General features: G+C 38.2%; 1 protein-coding gene across 4 annotated transcripts in view; it reads right to left on the reverse strand.

Annotated features, from left to right (window-relative positions):
* The window catches only part of LOC106667160 (neurobeachin), a 243,309-nt gene that overhangs the window by 5,607 nt on the left and 211,702 nt on the right, over window positions 1-26,000 (reverse strand). For all 4 annotated transcript variants that reach the window (XM_014394896.2, XM_014394899.2, XM_014394897.2 and 1 more), the window contains 9 exons: window positions 12,150-12,267; window positions 11,837-11,939; window positions 9,037-9,152; window positions 1,397-1,509; window positions 1,155-1,295; window positions 969-1,088; window positions 754-906; window positions 612-684; window positions 324-508 (listed from right to left, as the gene is read on the reverse strand). In XM_014394896.2, coding sequence (XP_014250382.1) covers window positions 324-508; window positions 612-684; window positions 754-906; window positions 969-1,088; window positions 1,155-1,295; window positions 1,397-1,509; window positions 9,037-9,152; window positions 11,837-11,939; window positions 12,150-12,267 — 1,122 coding nt within the window. The remainder of the gene's footprint in view (window positions 1-323; window positions 509-611; window positions 685-753; window positions 907-968; window positions 1,089-1,154; window positions 1,296-1,396; window positions 1,510-9,036; window positions 9,153-11,836; window positions 11,940-12,149; window positions 12,268-26,000) is intronic.

Consider the following 26,000-nt stretch of genomic DNA (forward strand, 5'->3'; position numbering starts at 1 on the left):
TACCAGACATATCTTCACTCCCCTCATTCCCAGAAGCAAATTTTGAGCAGTGCACTCATTTATCGTTTCATCTCCAAATGCAATGCAAATTTTACAAGCAGCATCAGCCACTCTAGTACAAGGTTAAATTCATACAATAACTACCCATGAATTGTGCGTTTTGAAGCCATGAGAAAGAAAATATTTTATAATTTACAGTGAAATTTTAAAGACACTTTTTCTTTATGAACTGACGCATTATCCTCTTGGTATTATGTGTTGTAAACATCTTATCCTATATAAATAGAAATGTTGTTAATTAAATAATCAGAAATATTACAAACCATGTGCATAGCAGAACTTCTTGGTGGATGTGGTTCCATCAATAATTGAGAAGGCGTTTGACCGAAATTACGGATTTGGTTCTCTATTGCTTCTCTCATTAACGGATCTGTTATACCATCCATGTCAATGCTTCCTTCGTAAGTTAAATAATAGAAAACATTTGTCGCTCGCACTGCTTCAGGACCTAATATAAAAGAATTTTTACTCCAAACGATTTTTAATTCAATTTACTTTTCAGTATTCAATGATTAAAACACAAGGACAGCGTAAAACTGAATGAAGTTTACCTCGTTGTTTGTAACCAAATATTAAATCAATCCATTGGTGTAACTGGCAGGACACAAATTCTGATTCCAACGCCTTAAGTAATGAAAGAATAAATTTATTAATAATAATAACTAGAAAAAAAATTATAAAATAATTTCAGACCATTCGATTTATTCTTATAAATTCCTCAGGTGTCGAAGCCCAGGGTGGGAGTTCAACATTGCCTACAGATGTACCATCGTCTTGTTGGCCAAGCTTATAATCGTTTGAATTGACGAGCATTTCCGGCAAAAAGAACAACTCTGGAATTAACTCCTGCAATAATCAAATTGGACGATTATTTTCAAAAATTGTATTTTTCATTAATTTTTACGAACCTTAACATCTGATGTGTCCCTCTGGCAGTTTTTCCAAGATAATGAGATAGAAGAGAAAAGCCTGTTAGGGTGGTCAAATTTACCACCTTGAAGAGCGAGAAACATGGTAGTGAATGGTTCCTACAGGCCAAAAAACAAAAAATTGTAAAGGTGTTAATAAATATAGTTTATTTCTTGGCTACTCACAACTCGAATCATCCAATTTAAAACAAACGCAGCTGTGGAATAATGCGTGCCATAATGAAAAGGAGGAATGCTGTCATGTTCCCAGCTGTTATACCGTTCTTCGAAATAAGCTTTTCGGCTTGGATTGAGAGCACCAATCGGCTGAAATTTAACAATTAAATTCAGTCAAAGACAAATACATTGATTTTTCAATCATCATCAATAAACATCAATTTTTTGACACATTGATTTTTCCAACCGACCTTTGAAAGATCTCTGTAATTTGCAGGTAAACTTAGATCAAGATCCTTTGCTTCATAATTAGTCAGAACCCAAGGGAATACTGGGTATTGGTTCAAGTCATTGTATGTCCGTCCTGTGGGAAGAAAAATGAATTAATGATCAAATTTTGCCTCTAAAAAAGTTTTCATGTGACTATAAATTAATAATTAAATTAATTACTTTTTACAAGTTTTTTCGTTTAATGTTAGGTTTTAATGCTGGAATAGAGAATATATAAAAAAAGTTGATGTTATATTCTCACATTTGATACAAATTCTCTAAAAAAAATTGGCCAAGGAATGGCTTTATCTAAATTGAAAACGGTTTGACCACCCATCATGGTCTTGCAGTGTCGTATCTTGAGCTGTTGGGAAGAAGTAGAGCTCATAGGACATCTCCAAACATCAAAGGTGTTTACATTATTTCATCAATCAACGCAAGCTGCAGTTTGATTTCTTTTTAAAAAATAATTTAACAAAGGAAAACACCACCTCTTCCTTCACAACATATTCAACCCTGGATATTTCTTTTGAAGGCGAACTTTGTGTTAGCATTGAAAGTTGTGATACCCTTCCCATGCAAAGAAAGGCTCATCTCATTCATTTTAATGAAAATATCTTATAAATATGACAGTTTTCTGAAACATCCTGTCCCTCTCTCTGCTGTAAATGCGTGTTCCTCCCGGTGTTGTTGTAATTGCCTATGCGAGCGATTTACTACTTATAATTTTGGCAGAGGATGAGTTTGCACTTGAGTCTTTGGCAAATGAAAGTATATACCTTAAGAAAGAAGGTCCGAAGTATTCGTGTGTTGCATCTATTAGTACATTTCAGTTGTTTTCTAAAGTCCAGTACATTAGGCAAAACGAACATATAAAGTTCGTCCAAAGGAATGGTCAACTATGAATAAATTGAAATCCCGGAAAATCACAAATAATACATATTTCAAATAAGTAATTATTCAGAAATCGTGAGATGCGGTCTGGTGTGATGTAGGTTTCTGAAAAACATTTTCTTTATCGTGCCAACGTTTCGATCTTTATTGAGATCATCTTCAAGGCTCAGTGTTTGTCTTCTGTGTAATTGTGCCATTCTTATGGCCTACATCACACCAGATCGCATCTCACAATTTCTGAATAATTATCGATTAACGGTCACTAATCACCACACATTTCAAATACGTGTCAACCATGGAATTTTAACATTTACCTAAAAGGTGAAAAACTCCAACAAGTCGAAACCCTAAAATACTCTGGCATCATAATCAATAAAAAGCTGAAATGGGACCACCAAGTGACAGAGCAGAAAAAATAACCAGCATTTTAACCAGATTAGCAAGGGTATACTGGGGTTTAGGCTGTGCTGCAGCCAGAAGCATCAATAAAGGAGCTAGTGCCCCAATTTTAATTTATGGAGATCAAGTTTGTGGTCAGGCGGTTAAAACGGGTAAAAAAATTCGTCGAGTACAATTGTAATATGCTCTTAAGGGTAACTTAGGGTCCCCAGACCATTTACCTCTTTGTATGTATGATTGCGAGAGAGTCCCCGATAGAGTTATATATGAAACAGTTCGTAGAAATTCACCATGAACTTGTAGTTGATAGAAAAAGGAGCGATAGTGAAAACGTTTATGGCCATCTTCTACCGTTAGAGAAATGGTCACACCCTGCAGCAGCATATACGCTAGATCTTCAAGAGGGTTATACTCCACAGAATACCATATTTACAGATAGAAGCAAGTTGAATAATAAGGTGGGTTGCGCCTTAATCGTCTTCCAGAAGTACGGGTAATCTTATATGTGAACGAAAAATCAAGTTGGCTGATGTATGTCAAATAACCAGGCAGAGTCACGTGCTATTGAGCTCTTGAATGGCTAGAAACGAGAACAGCCAAAAAATATCAGATAGGCAGATAGACAAGTAGTAGTATCAATTTGACTGTTTCGGAAAGAACACGCCAAAAACTGTACGAGGTATCTGCTCATAGGGGATGGAGGTTGGGCATTTCGTGGGCCAAGGTTTATCAGGGGATTCACGGAAACGAAGAGGCAGATAGGTCGGCTAAAGAGGCAGCCCAGGACTTTCTCCTCACGTTGAAGTCGAAAATGAACCGATCACAAGCCTTGAGACGAGGTACAAGCTGAAGGCTGATTGATCAAAAAATACATGGAGTGCTGCAAGAAGGCAAATGGGCGAAAACATTTTTTCCGACGGTTGTATCGAGGAAAACACAAGACATTCCGTACTCCTAAGCTGACCCAAGTACTGAGCAACCACGGTAGACACAAGGGATATCTCTACAGGATTAAACTGAAGGTTATTGAATTATGCAACTGCAGGACATCATAATCTCACACTTGGAAGCACGTCATACTGCACTGCGAACTGCACGAATCTTCGAGACATAAGATCAATAATAACTCAAGGGGGAACCTGGCCTACAACAATTCAGGAATTATTTAAAGATCAACATAAAGATTTTTGTAAATTTATTAATAATATAGACTTTGAAAAAATTCAATAAGTTAGGTAAAAAATAAAATAAATAAATAGATAGATAAATTGTAATCATAATTGCCAGTTAAAAAGCGAAGTGAAAAAATTGTAGTTGTTATTTAAAACTAATATTACTATTAACTGACACACTGACAGCCAAAAAATTTTATCCAATCTATTTTTTTCATTTTCTCTATAAAAGAAAATTCTGCCCTTAATTTGCCTCATTGTTTTACCAATCAATATTTGTTTATGCTATGTTTTAAATAGGGAATATCAATTAGAGGTAAACATACTTAATCCTTAATCCAAAACATGGATAAAGATTTTTCAATGTTTACTTTTTGCGGAAATTTATAATGTTTATCCAGTCTCATTTGAATTCTGAAGCATTAAAATGTTTAGCTTCATCTTTGTTTTCTTTATTTCAATTTTTAAACTTAAAAGTGCCACTTAGTGCTGAGGATGTTGTACGTGATGTGGCACTTATTAATGATGGACATTCCATCAGGTCTGCGGCTATTGCCATCGGGGTTCCCTCCGAACCTCTGCGAGGCGCGGTTAGACGTTTTCGAGAAACTGGGTCCTACCATAAAAGGCCCGGTTCTGGACGCCTTAGGGTAACAGAAACACAGGATGACCGTTTTTGACTTTGAAAATTGTGCGAAACCGGCACCTTACTGTTGTTCAAGCGATTCATCAGCTCCAGGAAGTTCGAGGTGTCCAAATGTCTGCTCGAAGACGATTAAATCAGTATGTACTGATGGCTTTTCGACCCAGAAAAGGACCAGAATTGACCAGAGTTGCACGGCTCGCATTTGCTCGAGAAGAACACAACCATTGGTCTTTGGACGATTGGTCTGCTGTATTTTCTACACATGAGTGTAGATTTGGTGTACGATCTTCAGATGGGCTTGAAAGAGTGCGAAGGCGAAATGACCGGTACGAAGCCTGCAATTTTTCCCAGAGCCAGCTTTTTTAACGTAGCTCAGTGATGGTGTGGGCGGTAATTTCAATGGAGAATCGCACAGAGTTGGTTGTTATCCGTGGAGGGTCTTTGATGGCCAATCGCTATGTCGATGATATTTTGGAACAACATGCGTTGCCTATCCTCGATTAAATCAGCGACACTCCTATTCTAAAGCACGATAATGCCCGTCCACATGTCGCTCGCATAGTGCAAATGTACCTTCAACAGCATAACATCAGGGTCTTAACCTGGTCAGCCAGCTCTACAGACTTGATTCTCATCGAACATTTATGGGATAACCTCAAAAGACGAATAAGAACACGTCCATCACTTCCTGATGCGCTCCACGATCTTGAAATGTTCTTCGTGAAGAATGGGCTAACCTCCAGAAATGAGATATTTGCAGAGTGGTAGAAAGTATGCCGAGGTGTCTTCGAGGTGTAATTAAGGCAAGAGGAGGAAATACGCGATACTGAAATGTTAATTAAAAGTTTAATAAACAAATTTTATCTGTTCGTCTTTTTTTAAATTTTTTATTTTTCATTTTCCTTATCAATTTACATTTTGTTTTACTTTTGTAGACAAAGACTCAATTATTAAACGTTATAAAACGTGCAACTTTGATTAATATATAAAAATATATACAAATGAAGTTATATTACAAGTGGGTGGAATTTTTTGCCTGTCAGTACTATTTAAAATATTTTATAATTGTAAAATCCTGTAATCTTAAAGGGAGCAGGCTGTAAAATACAAGAAAATATTCGGTTGCTCTCAAGCCTCAAAAAACCATGATATAGACATGGTCAACCCAGAGAGCATAGATAGGCCAAATTACAAAGTGGTTGAAGCTTAGTAAACTATTTATTGATTTCTCTGAAATTTTAAATTGAAATTTTTCATCCAACTGGGGTTGTCAAACAAAAGCCTTAGGTCGTGCAAGGAGAGAATAAAAATAAAAATAGAATAACAAAAAGTTGAAAGTACGTGTCGACTCGTAGCACTAGGTTTAAAATTGACCTTCCTGTAAAAGATAGAACACCGTCGACTTATAATTTAGATAATTTCGTCTGTCAGGTAAAGGCTCCCTTTCTGATTGGTCTTGGCATAATACTAATTTGGTTTCAGAGGAAGTTTCTATTTTGAGAAAATCCTGGCTTGCACGGAGTCGAGCTAAAAATAAAATTAAGTTATTCCTCGTTCATTGTACGATCGATTTGTACCATTTGCGGTTTTAAATTTATAATATATACTGTCATGTACAGGGACATTTTCAGTATAAGTCAATATATATAGAGGGAAAACAGACCTTCTACTTAGGACCTTTTTTTTTTTCTTGAAAACCTACACCATATAAGAAGAAAATGTCTTTGAAAGAAAAATGCCAAGGCACTACTATAAATTTTAGACTAAAACAAAGAAGATATAAATCACCAGTGTGACGTGCAGAATGCGCCGCCATATCGGGAAGCGACGAGGTTTTTTCTTTGTGCCAAGCTGCGTTAATTTTCCTTCATTTCAAATTCAATCCTGTTTTTTTTTAAAGGACGTCGGTACCGGCAACGGTTTAGGCGTTGATAAGGCGCTCGTCACTGTAACGTCAACGTAAAGGTCCCGGGTTCGAATCCAGCGGCCCCCCGAGGGTTTGTATACCCTCGTAGTTGAAATACTCCCGTAAAACAAAATCCTGCATTTGAAATCCTCGGTAGTCGACTTTCCAATATAAATGGTCAAATTTCTTTATGAATATTAACTTTGGTGAATATTTTGGCCGTTGAACTTTCGCCTTATAAAAAATTTAATTTTTTGTTTAAATCTGGTTTATACATTTTCTTTTGATCTGCGTGTAAAACAATTTATATTTTTGAAAAATTTGACTGCTGTGATAGTAATTCATCTATCATCCCATTTTTTTTCTGCTGGAGACCCTAAACTGTACAAAGCTATCAAATCAATTTCAAAGACCATATACCTTCTTTTTTAATAACACTGCTTCCTCTAGTTCCTATGAATATGACCCCACCAGGAAGGCTGCAGTTCTGTTTATTTTGAGAAAGTACATTCCATGAACGAAAAATCATGGTGTTGTCTCATTTACAAAAAAGTCAATAACTGATCGCTGATTCAGGGGGTTCACTCTCAGTCCACCATATTTACCATTTACAGCTTTTCTGATACATCCCATTACCACTTACGTGGATGATACAGCAATTTAGTCTCCTATCCTCCTATTCAAGAGATCACCGACAAGGCGTCCAAGAATACCTGGAGCCTATCTGCTGTGTTTAAAAACTGGACGGCAGGCATAATGAGAAAAAATGTTCATTGAGAAAACAGTCTTGCCTTTTACTGTACATCAATAAGGAGCTATCGACTTTTACTCCGGTCAAATACTTAAGACTATTAGTGACCGTATAGTCACTATAGACCGTATAGTGACATATAATCCTCAGACCGAAAGGACAACAGCAGACTTTTAGGACTGAAATCTTTCCACAACTCGATTAACTTAAACATGAAGACATTACTATTACTATACTACACCCAGGCAACCTCCATAAACCTAAAGCCTTCGTACACACTCCTTATTACCTTATGCTGGAATCGTATTTAACTGGCTGCTGATTCAGAGTGAGATGTCTCACAAGGCTACATTATTGGTACCATTTTTACTGACTTTTCGATATTATCATTTCAACCTACGTGGATGATACAGCGATTTTGTCTTCTAGCTTTCCTATTCACGCGATCTCCATCATACAAAAATACCTGGACTGTTTGCGAAAACTGGAGGCCAAAACTGAACGTCAATTATATTGAGAAAACAGTTTTGCCCTTCACTGTACATCAACAAGGATCTTGCGACTTTTACTCAAGTGAATTACTTAGGACTATACCTAGACCGCAGAGTGATATGGAATCCTCACACAAGACCAGAGGGAAAGTACCACACTTTTAGGATTGAAATCCTTCCAAAACTCGACTTTAGACACTAAGATATTACTATTGCTGTTGACATCCTTTCCTCCATTCTGGAGAACGAGGATTGTACGTTAGAGGTAGGGTCGGACACCCAGGCATCCTGCATGAGCGTAAAACCTTCCTAACACTATTTATTACCTTATCTTGGAATCGTATTCAACTTATCGCCGATTCAGAGAGAGGTAGGCCCACAGGGGTTAATTCTTGGGCCCACCCTGTTTACCATTTGTACAGCTTTTCCGATACATCCCATTACCACACACGCAGATGATACAACAATTTTACCTTCTATCCCAAATCCAAAATTCATGCGATCACCAACATCCAAGAACACCTGGGACTTCTTTTTTTCCATCCAACAGGAATACTCTGATGCTACCCTCAAAGGGGTAAAATGAAAACAACATGAAAAATAAGAACGCTTCCGAGATGGTAACTTAACACCCTTTGTAAAAAATCTCTGGAGTAATGCCACACTAAGAAAATCGCATCCAAATAGTTGTTATTTCCCATCATCCTGGAAAATAGCAAACGCCGTCCTTATTCCTAAACCTAAAAGATCACACCCTGCCTAAAACTATCGCCCAATATCACTCCTTAGTCTCAAATATTGCAGAGTAAGTAGTACTGCTAAGAATTAGGCATATTTTAAATGGAAAATGACATTACTTTGCCAATATGGCTTCAGACACATTTCCATGCAGCTGGCTAGAGTGGTGGACATGATTCTCCATAATTTTAATGAAAAAAGCACGTGGGCTGGTACTTATTAACTGATTTTGGCACAGAGATTTTCTCATTCATTCAACTTATCGCCGATTCATAGAGAGGTAGGCCCACAGGGGTTCATTCTTGGGCCCACCCTGTTTACCATTTGTACTGCTTACATTTAACACAACATTTAAGCTCATGTTATATCATTTCCTAACTACCTAACCAACAGGAAATGTTAATTATTATGCCTATTCTGCAAGATGAAAGTATGCCTAAGGATAGGGCAATCCATCAAGTTTACAACCGGTCTCCTGACATCTACGATGCAGCTACTTTTTGGCGGATCCTGGGTGTATATTTTGCGCTTTCTTACTAGAGTTTTGACCCGTTTTCCCGGATTATTTAGGTTGGATTAATTCACATTTAATTCGAAATTTTGTTGACTTTGCCGAAAACGTACCTGCAATAGTATTGAGGAACATCAAATATTCAAAATTGGATATCTCCCGTCTTTGCCATTTTTGAGTCATGTTCGAATTCCTCATCAGCTGCCTTGGAGACATCATTGAAGCTCGTCTAGGAAAACAAAGAAAAAAAGGATTAAAATGGAAAAGAACTGCTCGTCAGTCGTTACTGGCCGTTTTCACGTTGACACTACAATCTTGAAGAACGTAAATCTATCAATAGATATCTATTAATCTATAAACGTAAATTTTGCGCAGTATGTGATTCCAAACACTGCAAGATTTGTTCTTTTCCTTCAAACAATGTTATTTTCGTTTGATTAAGTCCTATTCTTTTTATTAAGTCCATGGACCCTTGGGGAGATACACTGAACTGGAACATCTTATAATAACAGTAGTAGTTTTCTGAGTTCTCGTACAAAAGTTCGGAAAATAACCAAAGCAAGAGCACAGTCAATAGGTGACCCTCGGAGGATTTGAACAGTGTCCGACATGTGGAGAAAGGTTGTAACATTTGCTCCACGTGGAATGCGGGTAAGTATATATGAGAATTGTGCTTTAGCACGACATCGAATCTTTGGTATCTTATGTTTCAATTTTTGGAGCAAAAAGGGCTGTTTTATTGTATAGATACATATATTGGGAGTGAATGTATTAGCGTGAAAGTGTGAGAGGGCCTTTAGATATGGTAATTTAAGTATTACGTTAAGGCAAGCATTGTGATAATTTACTGATCACACTTCAATAAAAAAAACGAATATTTACTCCTATGCTCGATGAACCTACGAAGATCTGAATCTTAAAAGAGGTATCATCCGCACCCGATTAAAAATAGGCCATGCTAGGTTGACACACGGACACTTACTTTTGGGCCAACGCCCCCGTATGTACCCTGTAAGTAAAGGAAGGTTGCTGGATGTGTCCGTCTTAATTGGAGTTTTCTTGGCTTTATATAGGAATGCCACCTGATATAAGAATGCTCGAGGAGGCAAGGAGTATTTGGGACCCCGTTCAAATTTTTGGAGGAAACAAGGTTTTATTGGGTGCACGTTTATCTACCATCGTTTTGTGTTTCATTTTGTTTATATTGTGAGTGAATATATTTATTAGCGTAATAGTGTGAGATCGTTAGTTCTATAATATGTGTGATGGAGGAATATCGAGCACTCCACCACCCTACTTGAGAGAATGGCATGTGAATAAGAAAGAATGAGTGGCTTTGTTTAAAAACAGCATGCGTTCGGGATAATTCAGTTGCGACCTGGAGCCTAAATGCTGTGGCGAGATGGATAAGACGAGGATTTGTGTTGATAATGATGGATATCTAGGAAGTGGGGTTTTATGTTCCCCGAGCACTGCAGCCTCCTGGCTTATTGTACTTTTCCTAGTTCCTTAATTCAGTTCAATTGACCTGATCCTTCTCTTTAGACGTAATAGGTGACTGTCGTTGCTACAATTCCTTTCTCTGGGTATTCTAGGTATCCTAGGTTTCCTCTCCATTCAGCAGTTCACTTTCGAAGATGACATAGGTGGCTGTTTCCCATTGATAATCTACAAATTGGCTCATCATTGAATGCCCATTATGTAGATGTTTTCTCAGATGCCAGTGATCAGTATATAGTCCTATCACTCCTCTCAACGTTTTAGATCTCTCTTTGCCTGTATGCCCTCTTCTGAGTTTGCGAGTTTTGGTCCTTTTAACTTAAGCTTCTGGCACCTATAGAGTTTTTGGTCGATTCTTCTTTTATTTTGTGTGGACTCATTCTGAGGGAGGAGTCTATGTTTGGTCGTGTTATCCCGAGACAGGGCGTATGTACGGCCTTGCAGATCCTCTTGTCATTTTGTCTGCCTTTTCGTTGCTCAAAATTCCTTTGTTCCTTGACATTCAAGGTATGGCCATTTCATGTTGACCCTAGGTTATGTCTTCAGTACCCGGTCCATGTTGTCTAGAGGTTTTGAGATTTTTTCAGTTTCTTCTTCCTAATTGCATAACTTACAAATGGGGTCTTCATTGAACATACCCATATTATGAAGAAATTTTCTCAGATGACAGTGACTGTTAGTCCTATCACTCCTATCCCTTTTTAACTGTAGCAGAGATTTTGCCAGTTTTGGTGAGAGTTGTTTTACCATAAGCACACCGTCTAGCACCTCTAGGGTTTAACCACTTTTCCTTTTGTTTTTTTTGGATTTTGAAACGGACGATTCCATGTTTGTTTGTGTCATCCCAAGGTTGAGGGCATATGGTCTTGCTCCTCTTGCTAGTTTGTCTTTCTTTTCATTACCCCGAATTCCTTTGTGTCCTGGCACCCAAGATATCAAGTGTTGCGTTTCCCCAAATTTTTGATGCATTCGCTGACTTATTTTGACGTGTTCAATGAAATAGATATTAACAAATACTTATTTAAGTGTAGGGTACACGCTTTAGAAGTTAAATTCAATTAATAAGTTGTATCTAATTGCCAGGCGTTCTTACAGTACTTAATAAACAACCAAAGTTCCTTCCATTGAATTGAGGTTATATAAATCATCATTGAGACAAAATTGAAAGGGGGGATAATTTTTATTAGAGAACAAAAATTGTTTTCCTCATTCTTATTGCATTTATAGATACAATTTTCAAACTTAAGGGTCGACTGTGATTAATTAATGTTTCATGCGTTACATTTCTGATTGTTTATCTAAGGCAAAAGGAAAATGTGTTTATTTTTGTTTTCTACACTTGTGCTATCTATGGCTATGTTCTATTATGTTATGCTGAACAGTATAATAGAAAAGTATAAATGAAAGTATTACCTTGTTTGTGGTATGCCGTATTTTATGCCGACTCCGACACGAGGAAGTGCTTTAATAACTCTTTTAACAGTGGATTGGTCGGGAAACGCAAACATAATCGAGGCTGAAATAAAATTTCAAAAATAATTACTACATAAGACAAAAAAAGCGACAACGTTATGAAAATTCCACTACTTCCAGCATAAATGCTTTAATAACTTAAAATCTCAAATAGTTATGTAAATACTATTTGAGATTTTAAGTTATTAAAGCCATTATGCTCTGTTTATAATATTAAATGAAAATTGTTGAGAAGTCGATGAATTTCACTCACTTCGACTTGCCAGGAAAATTTCAATCCCGACGTTTTGAAGTAGGTAGCGCCTGGAGAAGATGGCCCGCACCTCTGAGAAGTACCATTTTCCGTGGAGGTGATCGCAGTACTTTAGGACCTGGAACATAAAAGATTTTTCTATTGTAGCGATAGTTTTGTTTATTTAAAATCCTAAGTCGAAATATAATTATTGTTAAGCTCTCTGTATTGGGCTATCGGGCTATATTGTCTTATCTCGGTGAATGTGATATACTCATATTCAATTATTCATGGGGACTTAAAGACCCAGATAAAGTTGACTTTTCATTTGGTTTGTATTTCGAGCCAGAAGGTAAATATTATTTTTATGAAATGCTATTAAAAAGGCATTGGTTTGCTTTAAAAATCGCGTTGAATCTACGAAACATTATCTCTCACTCTCACTCTCTCTATCTTTCATCTCTCAATTTCATTCTTTAACTCTATTTCTCTCTCTCTTTCTCACTCTCTCTCTCCCACTTTCTCTCTCTCTCTCTCTCTCTCTTTTCTCTGTCTGTCTGTCTGTCTGTCTGTCTCTGTCTCTCTCTCTCTCTCTCTCTCTCTCTCTCTCTCTAACCCCATCCATTTATCTCTCTTCTCTCTCTCTCACTCTCTCTCCCACTTTCTCTCTCTCTCTCTCTCTCTTTTCTCTCTCTGTCTGTCTGTCTGTCTGTCTGTCTCTCTGTCTCTCTCTCTCGCTCTCTAACCCATCCACTTCTCTCTTCTCTCTCTCTAACCCCATCCATTTATCTCTCTTCTCTCTCTCTCACTCTCTCTCCCACTTTCTCTCTCTCTCTCTTCTCTCTCTCACTCTCTCTCTCCCACTTTCTCTCTCTCTCTCTCTCGCTCTCTAACCCATCCACTTCTCTCTTCTCTCTCTCTCTCTTCTCTCTCTCACTCTCTCTCTCTCCCTTTCTCTCTCTCTCTCTCTCGCTCTCTAACCCATCCACTTCTCTCTTCTCTCTCTCTCTCTCTCTAACCCCATCCATTTATCTCTCTTCTCTCTCTCTCTCACTCTCTCTCCCACTTTCTCTCTCTCTCTCTTTTCTCTCTCACTCTCTCTCTCCCACTTTCTCTCTCTCTCTCTCTCTCTCTCTCTCTCTCTCTAACCCCATCTATTTCTCTGTTTAGCTCTATTTCTTTCTCTTTCCCTTTAAGTATCTCTCTCCCCCTACCTCTCGCTCTCGCTCTCTCTCTCCTTTCTCTCTTTATTTTTTTTTTGTCCTTTCCTCATTTGGATTTTCGTCATCTCCAGACATAGTCTATTGTGGTTTTTCGTCTATTCGGCTCCTTTCGATATGTTCGTACAAAGAAGAAATATAATTCAATTTTCTCGATTTGTGAACGGCACCTACTTCAGCGGTCAAAACATGAATCACACACAATGACGTGGATGAAGAAAAATTCAGATAATGCATTTAGTTATTGATTACTATAAATCAGATGATGTGTTACGTGGTGGGATGTTGAGTCGATTCAAGGGGAATCTGGGACTCCAGCCAGGTGTTTGTCAACACGTGCTTCTGTTCTCATGAAATATTTAGCGTGGCTAATCGCCACTACTCATCGCGATCCGTTGTCGTACGTAAAAGTGGAAATACTGTGAGAGTTTTGTCAGTAAATTGACAAACCTGGTCAGGGAAAAACACGCTTAAACAAGTACAACGTTATTATTTTAACAATTGCCTGGGGTAATATTTACGACAGCCTAGGGGAAGACTAGATCCCTCTTGGGATTTAGCAAATCTGGATTTCATTACGTATCGGACGAGGGTGAATTTGTAAAATATGCGCCTCATCAAACGGAATTAGTTTGTCTCAATCCTGAAATAAAACCAGGAAAAACAGTCATCCCAAAGAACGGGAGATTCTTATTGGTTATTATTTTCTTTTGTAAAATTAATTTAATAACGTATTGATACAAAAGAAAAATAAATTCTCGAGGGCACATTTAAAATATTTACTCCATCGAATGACGCCACGAAACCTATGAAAAAACATTTAAATAAATTCGAAAAGGAAAAGCAAGAACACGTTCTAGTGCATTATCTTGGTTAAATAAAATAAATTTTGAAATAACGAGATTAAAGACATTAAGACATTAAAAAAACATTCCTCTTACATTCTAGTTCTAATTTTTCTTCGTTGCCGTCTAGATCTCACGATACATTCTAGAGGTTTATTTTCACCGATGCGGTCTAGATGATCATGCCTTCTAGATATCACGAGAGATTCTAGCTGCTGTTTTTACCAGTGCCGTCTAGAACGACATGTCATCTAGAGCTCACGAGAGATTCTAGCTGCTGTTTTTACCAGTGCCGTCTAGAACGACATGTCATCTAGAGCTCACGACACATTCTAGCTGTTGATTTTCATGGTTCCGTCTGGACCGACAAAGCTTCTAGATCTCACGAGTCACGAAAATTCTAGCTGTTAATTTTCTCCGATGCCGTCTTGGTCATCTCAAGACAGATTCTAGCCGGTATTTTTCACCGGTTACATCTAGATCGACATGACTTCTAGATCACGGCACATTCTAGCTGTTGATTTTTCAGGGTACCGTCTGGACCGACATGGCTTCGAGATCTCACGACACAATCTACAGATTCTAGCCGGTATTTTTCACTGGTTACATCTAGATCGACATGACTTCCAGATCTCAATGTGAATTTCGACGTAGTTTATCACCGGTATTTTCTGATCTCACTTCAGATTCTAGATGTTGTTTTCACCGGTGCCGTCCGAATTGACATGGTTTCTAGATCTCACAACTGATTCTAGCTGTGGTTTGATACCAGTTCTTTCTCTATCGAAATGTCTTCTAGATCTCATGACTGATTCTAGCCTTTTTTTTTTTTTTTTTTTGCCGGCGCCTTCTAGATTTGACGACACATTCTAGCCGATCGGAAACGGCCTAACTACATTTTCGCCGTTGAATAATATTGCAGTAGACCAGGGTGAAATTTTAATTTGATTTTGCACAAGATCCCTTTGGACATTACTTCTATTGGATGACCCCCGTGTATAAGTCTTAAAGTCTTAAGAATAAAAAATAAACATTATGACAGCGTTGCTATCTATTATCAAAACATGGAAAGGAAGACAAAAATGATCCGAGACGACCGACAGTTGTTTTATATCCTCCTAGAGGACCAGAAAACTAGTTCAATTACATTTAATCTTTACAAAAATCTACGTTTTTCGGTAAATACTAAATGTGGTGCCAGAGTTAATGGAAATGTTATAATTAAGTGTGCTGCAACTGCAGGGATCTTTTTCTTAAACAAAGTTCTAGGCAGTGGATAGACATAAAGGTCGGAAAGGTGAATAGACATTTACTGGGTGGATCTTGGGTAAAAAGTATGGATTTTCTAGGGAATAAGTATGCGCTTGCCCGAAGTGCAGCAGCGGATGGCCGCTCCGATCGATCCCCAGCTACGGCCGCCATCTTGACTCAGAACAAAAGCCATTTCGCTGCTGCAGCCTGCGGTGAGGAGCGGGGCTGACTTACGAGTAGGAAATACATAGCCGATTTACACCTCTGCGGAACCGGCTCTGCGACTGTCTTTAATGATTTTCCCGTTCGGAGCCTTCCGTTCCCATGAAATCGGCAAAAAATAACTCAATTTCAAAACGCTTCCGACGTTAACGACTGCAGAATCTATCGTAGCGGATACAATAATTTTCCGCAAATATCGGTCTTAAATCGAGGTTATCTTGGGAAAGTAATAAAGAGATTTACATTCCCAAAACATTTTTTAACAATCTCTACTTAATCTTTTCGTAGCAATGTCAATGATGATGTTTTCACGCAGAAAGCTTGATCCTGGGAAATGAGAAATTATTCATATTCCTTCTGATTAGAACTGTAACATCCCTGAACAATATCTACTCTTGAAAGATACCACAAATAAACTGCTCGAAGGGATGTCAAGAAAGCTGAATAATAGTCAGTTGAAACAAGGAAACAAGTAAAAGTAGAATAAGCCAAAAGGCTGCAGTAAGGCCAAACCTCTGCTTTCTAGTATCATCATTATTCTATCCTCATATGCAGATTCAGTGAGAACAGGCAAAAGTTCTGGATCGACTAGCCTTCTAGATCTCACGACACATTCTAGATGTTGATATTCATCCAGTGCCATTTGGATCGACATGCGTTCTAGATTTCACGAGTGACGACACATTCTAGCTGTTTAATTTCACGATACTCTCTAGATCGATATGCCTTCTAGATATAACGGCAGATTCTAGCTGTTGGTTTTAATGAGAGACTTCTGGATCGACATGCCTTCTAGTCCGAAGACAAACCTTCAACAGCTCCCGTCTCATACAGCAACGCATCGCAAATTTCCAGATTGCCCCAAAAACCTTTCTTACTTCTTTTACAATGACCATAATGAAAGGAGAAACAATTCGGTTGAAACAAACTAAGGAATGAGTAAAAGTAAAATAAGCCAAAAGGCTGGAGTAAGATCAAACCTCTGCTTTCTAGTATCATTATTTTATCCTCATACGCAGTTTCAGCGAGAACAGGGGTCAAACGTCCTGAATCGGCATGCCTTCTAGATTTCACGAGTCACGACGCATTCCAGCTGTTTATTTTCACCGTTGTTGTCTAGATCGACATGCCTTCTAGATATCATGTCAGATTCTAGCTGTTGATTTTCACCGATGCCGTCTTGTTCGACAAGCCTGAAGACAAACGTTCAACAGCAAATTCAATTTCCAGATTGCTCCAAAAACGTTTTCTTTTTTTTTTCTTTTTTTTTTATTAAACCCCTTTCGTTTAAATGTCAACTACTGAGGCGGTCGGCTTTGAAGGGAATATAAAACACTCAACTGTAGGTCGTAAATTATGCAAAAAAGGTAGGATGACCGCGTGCATTAAAACATAAACAAGACCCCTCCTGGAAAATCACTTATTTATTAAAAGTACTTTTATTCCGTACATTAAAATAAACGACACGAATAAATAAGCCGTATATGCCCTTCTATCTGTAATACCGTTTTTGTTGGGGTGGGGTTCCAAGAAAGAATCCAAGGAATGCAACAAAGCCCCACAAGTAAAAGATGGTTAAGATTTTTAGATTACTATCCAGGAAGACGTCAGACGTTCTCGATAAACCCGTTGGCACAAGAATGTCGAAATTCCTTCTAGCCGAACATTTTCATCGTGAACAAATTGTTTTTTAAATTGATATTCGCTTCCGAAGTCATTTCCAGTCGATTTTAACGACTCTGTAAGATAACTATTTGGTTTGAAGATGTTATTTTAACATCGGCGTACATCAGGCAATAACAAAGGTACATTGTTGTAAAATATCAAGCGTTAGAATATTAAATAGCTTTTTCTCTCTGAAATTTAGTCAGGAGCTGTTCAACATAAATCTTATTGGGTACATTTCACCAGTCAATTTCAGTCGGTACGATGAGGATGGAATACGCAGTACAAGGTCCCAGATCATTTTCTCGTCAATCAGAAAAAATTTAAAAATTCTGAAGTATGCATTTTGAAATAGACGATACCGGTCAAGGGATAGATTGTGTCGTGAGATCTCTCGTGAGAGCCTTTCAGAACGGAGGTCATTACTATTGCTGAAATTTTTTTTCACGCGTCATCTTGGTCCCCTAAGTTATGTCTCTTATAATATGGGTGACCTGAAATTGGGGTCATCGTTGAATATGAATATGAAGATGTTGTGAAGGTTCTCTGATGCTAGTTTGTCAATTTTTGTTTTTACCACCTATAGAGTTCGTCCATATCTACTTTTATTTTTTGTGGACCTATTCTGGGATGGAGTCTGTATGAGCTCTTCGTAGTCCTTTTATATACCTAGTCCTGCCATAAGTTCTGTTACAAGCAAAAGGGCCATTAGGGAATAGAGAAACGTGATAATTTGAAAAAGAAATTTATTTAAAAAAATCCAATATTTTTTAAGATTGAAATAAAATAATATTACTCGAAATGACCACCTTTTGCCTTCACACAAGCTTTTAGTCTTCGGGGCCAATCATCTATGGCAGTACGCAACATGCCTTGAGGAAATTTCTCAACTGGTTTTAGCAGAGCGGACTTGAGGCTCTCTAAATTGGCGTGTTTCCTGTGGCAAGCCATAAGCTCAAGATGGGACCACACCTTGTAGTCCAGAGGATTCAAATCTGGGCTTCCCGAGGGCCAATCTGAAGCCTTAATGAATTCCGGAACATTCTCCTCCAGCCACTGCTGAGTTGTTCGGGCCTTGTGCGCAGGAGCTGAGTCCTGTTGGAAGACCCAATGAGTTTCGGAAAAAAGAGTAGTACTTAAGGGCTTTACTACTTTCTCCAGGATGTCTTCTTGGTAATTTTTCGCCCTTGTTTTGACTCCTTGCTCACAAAAATGGAGTTTTGTGGTGCCATCGTAGCAAACTCCCTACCACACCAAGTGGGGATTTGAATCCTTGGACTACAAGGTGTGGTCCCATCTTGAGCTTATGGCTTGCCACAGGAAACACGCCAATTTAGAGAGCCTCAAGTCCGCTCTGCTAAAACCAGTTGAGAAATTTCCTCAAGGCATGTTGCGTACTGCCATAGATGATTGGCCCCGAAGACTAAAAGCTTGTGTGAAGGCAAAAGGTGGGCATTTCGAGTAATATTATTTTATTTCAATCTTAAAAAATATTGGATTTTTTAAAATAAATTTCTTTTTCAAATTATCAAGTTTCTCTATTCCCTAATGGCCCTTTTTCTTGTAACAAAACTTATGGCAGGACTAGGTATACTCCAATGAAGGTAGGTTCAATTGTGTTTTTTAAGGCAGTTCATCAAGTTGTTGCCTTTGTTGCATAAATTTGCTAAACTCAAGCTTGTTTTTGTTGAGCTTTTACCTACTAGACCAACGAGACATAAGATATCATACGTCTTATTATTTTGGTTTTAGTTCTTAAATATTTACCTAGGGTTTTTCTGAATTTTGTAATATTTTACTTTTGGTTAAGATGTATTATAATGTGAGGGTTCCAGGTTAACCCCTTGTCATAAAATAATTTCTAGATATTTGACCGGAAGACCCGTGGCAATTTTTATTAAACGTAGACCAAGCAGCTGAAAAGTTCTTTATGCCAAATTGCATAGGGTTTCGTATTAAGTAAACATTGTTGTTGGCGTATGTTAACAGATGTGAAGTGGATAAGTAGTTACTTTGCTGGCAGTCCTTCCTCGGCGCTCAACAAAGGGCGATCTCCCGGCCCCAAACAGGCCTTTTTTCGAGTCGGCCTTTTATGAAACACGATCTTAGACGTACGTACCTGAAAGTAAATCTGTTCAACATATTGTACTCTGATGAGGGTTAAAACCGAGTGCACAAACAGAGAGGGCAATTATTTCTGGAGAACCTCTCCTGGCACAGGTCTTCTATTCCGCAATTACAGTTTTATAAGGGTCTTTTTATCAAGTATACATCACATTTTAAATAATTAGCGCAGAATAATGTTATAAGAGATTAAAGACACTATTTATTTTTAAAAAAAACATGGATGCAATTTTATGTTAAATGTTTTGAGCATTTCTGGCTTTGAGCTGTTGCTGGCCATCTTTATTACTTAATCTAAGATTATTTTATAATTCATGATACGTCTTCATAAACTTCCCGTTATATTTTTCCAGGGTATAAAAATTTATTTTTAGATTTTAAACTTATGAAGTGAAAAGTGAACAATTGTTATGGAACGCAGTTTTATGCTTGTACTACTTTAGCTGTTCTGAGGTTTTTGTTTTCAGGTTTATGGAGATATTTCCAAAGTTACACCAACCGTTAAAACTAGATTTAGTCGAATCATTTAACAATGAAACGCCTCCTCGTCCTGGGATCGATTGTTTTCCACAGACACTTATTGAATTAATTCTCGAGATTTATTATTTAAGGGAGTGTAACCGGAGGATAAAGGGGCCCTGTAAACAATCATTGATACCCTCGGCGGAGATAGGACACGGTTCCGACACGCTCATCCAACAATCTCGATTTGTTACACGTCCCACAGCATCAACAGCACGCTGACGCCCTCGCATTCGGCCATTAATGACACCAACTGGCGGGCAAGTCGTCCCATTGTACAACACCCTAGGACCAAAGCAACTATTATCACATCTTTCAAGAACAAAAAGTGTCCAGGGCTATCACGATAAATGAAAACTTTCTTTAAACATAAATTTTACCTTCTGTCTTTCTTCCAATTAACAATCAAACATATCTAGACCTAAATACTAGCATCTTCAATCTGTAGAAGCGTGTCTTCCCCTAGGTGTTGTCCTTACTCCCTTCCTTTTATTCTTCTCGATTTGAAAGAAAACGAACTAACTAACGGAATTGATGAAACAAGAAATCGTGTGACTTGCTTAGAAAAACTACCACAACTTCTCTAAGGCAAAGGATGACTATTGTACTGGACTTTTAGACCCGACCCAAAGCCACTATTAAGCTATTTAACCCAAACGTCTCACTATCAAGTAACCATTCCATAAAGACATAAAGGCCTGAATATTCCTTTTGTAAAAGAACTGGTCCGAGTCCCATTACAAAAGGTCCAAATTCACTCCAACCCTTTGGCTCTCACCCTCTCTACAATTACACCCCCCCCCCATACTCTCCATGAAGATTTACCTTGTTCAAAAGCTTCTTCATGACGATGATTTCAAGTTTGGCGGTTGGAAAAATGTTTATGTGATGACTGCTAAGAAATAAAACAAAAATAATAGCTTGATGCAATATGATTAGGGGATTCACGCAACCGTTGTATTGTGTTAAATGTGTTATTGTGCTATTAAGATAAGAATAATAGTGACATTTTAAAATTGAAGTATTCTAAAAGTGCTGATGTGACCAGGAGGTTTGTTCGCAGGTTTTCTGAGTTATTGTTTGCGATTAATAACTCCTAATTGGTATTGTATAATGCCAAGGAAACAGAGTTGATAGATTATCGTCGTCTAAAATTAGCCATGAGATCTAGAAGACATGTCGATCTAGACGACACCGGTGAAAAATAGCAGCTAGTATACGTCGTGATACCTAGAAGGCATGCCGATCTCGACGGCATAGGTGAGAAACAAGCCTAGAATGTGTCGTGAAATCTAGAAAGTACCGCTGAAAAACAACGTCTAAAAATTGCCATGAGATTTAAAAGGCATGCCGATCTAAAAGGCATCAATGAAAAATACGAACTAGAATCTGTCCTGATATCTAGAAGGTATGTCTATGTCATCGGCACAGATGAAAAACAAGTCTAGAGTCAAATCTATAAATTCTATAAAAACAAATCTGTAAAAACAACACCATGAGATCAAGAAGGCAAGTCTATGTCGACGTTACAGGTGAAAGACAGCAGCTAGTACCTGTCGTGATATCTAGAGAGCACGTCTATCTTGACGGCGCAGGTGAAAATCAACATCTAGAATGTATCCTGAAGTCTAGAAGGTACCGGTCAATAATAACATCTAAAATTCCCCATGAGATATAGAATCTGTTAAAATCGGTGATGTCTAGAAGGCGTGTCGACCTGGACTACCTATGTTTTGTTAACGACCAATGAATTAAACTGGTGTTTAATGTCCGTTAGTCAATGATTATTCAGAGATCGTGAGATGCGGTCTGGTGTGACTTATCCCAGGCCCTGAAGATGATCTCAATAAAGACCGAAACATTGGCACGATAAAGAAAATGTTTTTCTAAAAACTACGTCACACCAGACAGCATCTCACGATCTCCGAATAATTATAATGATTGTATTAATTTTTATTAATTAAGTGTATTAATGATCAGTGTATTATACTTAATTTCTCCTATCTAACTTGTTTCTTCCTTTCTGACCTCACTTATCAGCACCTAACAAGTGATAGGACCTCAAGTGAACTGTACGAAATAGCAGATTTGTTACAGAAAACAAAGAAATTAAATGATACTTAAATCAAGCACTGTGTGGGTATTAGCAGTGTTTCACCTCATAACAATTTATTTAGAAAAAGAATAAATAAACCATGAAGAAAGTCAAGTTTTGCGAGATTATGTTGATTTTATTTTTTGGAGTTGGTCTGATAGACTTCCGCCGTTATGTCTCCCATTATCCCGATGCTAATCAAAGCCAAACTTCCGCAAGGAAGAAAATGGGAATTCTTCTAGAATGTGGTTTTGATTTAAAGGGGGGGTGGGTTTCTTCAAGCCGCATATGGTTGCTATTTGTACATCTGCCCCATGTCATCTTTCGGGGCGCAGGCAGAAATTAAAAAAACTAATTATGCACCCATTTTACACCGTCTTCTAAAATGTATTTTTTTATATTGTATATATCGTGGTATCCTCATTTCTCTCGGTGGAATTCTAAAACACAACGATGGAAAACAAATAAGTATGTGTAGGGGAAAAGGACACATTAAAATAATGGTCGCTGGGATGGGGCAAAAAAATTTCGGTTTTTGTCTTCCAATTAAATCTCACGTCCTATCGTCACCGAATTATCTGCCCCCAATCCAATATTCAGGTACGGCTGAATAATAATTAGGCATCTGCTTCCGCTTATTCCGTTTCTCGTCATTATACATTGTCTACCAACGTACAAAAAAAATAAGACAAAAGGAAGAAAATATTCTGTTAATATCAGTGAACTACTAATTAATTACACATCTGGATGATTTAAATGTATTTTCCTTGATAAACAGTTCAGGGATATCATAAAATATCCTAAGGCTCTTAAGCAGAAAGAAGGTTGTCAAACCACAGTCGATAGAATGGTTTTAATGTTGCTTGGTCGTTTTCCAAACATTTTAGTCCTCTATCCTTGCTGTTTTCGTTCTTCCGCCTGACTGGCAAATTTGAACGAGGTGTTTTTTACCACAATCGACTGAAACAATCCCAAAAGAATAAAGAAATGCAACGGGACTGGCTAAGAAACGCTGAAATGCTAAAACAGCGAGAAAATGCGGACTAAAAGTTTGGTAACGGCAAAATGACAGGTTTATCAACCAATTGGCCTCAAGAAGAAATATAATAAAAGAAAAGATCTAACGTTATTGGGATGGCAGGTGGCAGTTGTGATTTATAGTTCTGCATGTAGCCTTGTAGTTTGGTCGTTTCCTAAAATTTTGGTCCGTCTGTCCTTGCTATTTTTGGCCACTGACCTCAAGAAGAAATCTCATAAAAGAAAACGAACTGATGATATTGGGATGACAGGTGGTAGTTGTGATTTTTAGTTCTGCATGTAGCCTTGTAACTTGGTCGTTTCCAACAATTTTGGTCCGTCTGTCCTTGCTATTTTTGGGCACTGACCTCAAGAAGAAATCTTATAAAAGAAAACGAACTGATGATATTGGGATGACAGGTGGTAGTTGTGATTTATAGTTCTGCTGTAGCCTTGTAATTTGGTCGTTTCCAAAAATTTTAGCCCGTATGTCCTCGCTATTTTGAAAAAATAAAGATATTGGGAAGAGATGGTGGATTGTAGTTGAATCTTTAAGTTCATGTATTTTGGTCGTTTTTGATCATCCTGTCCGCCTATCCTCGCTGTTTTCGGCCTGTCAAAGTTCAAGAATAAAGAACAGAAGTGCTTTACTGTTTTATTAATTACAAATACAACAGCTCCAGTATTTGTCGTTTATTTGCAGCATCACGGTGTGCATGATACTTCACCTACTTGTAACATAATCGGCGCCTGTTCTGTTTATTTCATCACAATATTCATTAGTCATGTTTTGGAGCGGGTGGTTGATTAGATTTTGAGTATTTGTTTGGCTGAAGGCCGATGAAAGTTGACACTGGATGATGGGACTAATGATAACCAGGGGGCGAAGGCGGCACACGACCCCCTAATCTTTATCTCTTTACCCCCCGCGGGCAAATCCACCACGCCTCCACTCACTGTCGGCTAATTACACCGTATTAGGTTTCGTTTAATACAAACAGATCCCCCTTCCTACCCGTTGTAGGGGAGAGAGAAAACTTTTATGGAGCGATAAGTTATTTTTCAACAAACACCCCCTGTTTGCGGAACAATAACAAAGGGTACTTATTTTTGCGAGGTATTTGTTGATGGCTGCGATGATCCTGGAAGCTTGGGAGATTCTCATCATCAAGCCAAAATTCATCTGACAGACCAAACCAGCTTATTCAGAGCAATGATAAGAAACGACCAAGGTCATCATTTGTACCGGTAAGAACAGTCAAAACTGTGGACCATCGTTCCACTTGTTTCGTAACAGATAAGCAGGATAAGCAGGTCTGGAGAAGACGCAAGTTCGGTTGCATATAGACGAAACTACGACACCTCCATGATGCCAAACAATTAAAACTAAGAAAGGAACCAAAGAATGAGCATGCTTACAAGCCCCATACCGCTGACTATTTGACACAGCTCAAAAACCAAACTGGGCACTAGCGGAAGAAAATCGGGCAAATACCCAGCCAAAAGAGATAAAAGGCGGGGAATAAAAGGCAATATTGTTTCATATTCTGAAAGTCAAGGTAATATCAGATAGCGTGAATGCCTGGGAGAAGTAGGATTAGAGAACATACCGACTCTTGTCTGGGTCCCAGGCCATACAGAAGGAAAAGTACAGAAGGAAAACGAAGAGGTTTTCCTAGGCAGGGTGTCCTCAGCAAACGATCAGAAACTGCCATAAAAAAAGGATCGATTGCCCATGGATCAGGTCACTGGTGGAGCGTACAGACTGTTAAGAAAGTTTTGTCCTAAACATACTGCAAACCTGCTGCATCCACGTCAAATAAAACTCGGGTTGTAGGTTTGGTAACAGCAAACAAGAGCCTGTATTTATGGAAGAAAATCAGCCAAATTCCCTCGGAAACCATGGAAAATAATCTCTTTGCGTAATAAATAAAAAAGCTGATGGTAGAATGGAAGAATGCTTCTGACTCTCAAGGTGAGATCACGGCATGGGACTGCATGAGTGCCCTGGAAGGACATACTGTCTCTTGTCTTGTCCCAGGACATGCAGAACAGAAGGATAACGCCAAGGCTGTCCTAGCCAGGGTGTCCTCAATAACACCAGAAGAACCAGAACCTTTCTGTTATATTCCGAACTGCTATAAAAAAAAGAACAATTGCCTAAGTGATTATGTCACTGATGGAACATCTCAGGGCAGAAGCAATAGACTTTGAGAACTCTCGCCTATACAAAGAACGTAACTTAGGATCATTGCAGGTCTACAGGACATTGCTGATTCTTAAGCCACTTAAAAATATCGAGATTAGCAGAACAAAAGCTGTATTAATAACTGAGGACTACAAAGGCTAAGGGGGCAAATAAAAAAAAACTTGGGATAGTGAGTTATAACCTACGTAGAGGACAACTGTCCCATTTTGATACAGTGCGAGGCATTACAGCTACTTCATGCAGACCTACAAAGTCTGGCCTAGTTTTCCGAAAAAGTTCCCCCAATCCATAGTACCTACAAAAATATAGTTTCATCAAGCCAATTTGATAATTGTAAAGCGCCCTGAAAGAGGTTGACTTCGATGTACCTTTCCGAAGTGATGCAAGTTTCTCCGAATAGTAAACCCATGGTAATTAAACTTGAAACTTACCTTCTCGGAAAAAGACTTGTAGGATATAATGGCTAATGTAAGAGGCTGATGGGAACGTCTCCAATTACAACTGACACCCAGGATATTTATGTAGTCGAACGAGTTTTATCTCCCATCGAAAACTTCTTTCGCTCCTTCCATCTTTGTCTGACATTACCCAATTCGCCTTTTGATCATTAATTACCTCAAACCGAGTAATGGCTTATTTATAAAGAACTCGGTTAGCCGATGGTCATTTATTAGCTTTTGCTGGGGCTGATTCCCCTTTTCT

This window comes from Cimex lectularius, unplaced genomic scaffold (assembly GCF_000648675.2).
Source record: "Cimex lectularius strain Harlan isolate CLEC.00 unplaced genomic scaffold, Clec_2.1 scaffold118, whole genome shotgun sequence".
NCBI classification, from domain to species: domain Eukaryota; kingdom Metazoa; phylum Arthropoda; class Insecta; order Hemiptera; family Cimicidae; genus Cimex; species Cimex lectularius.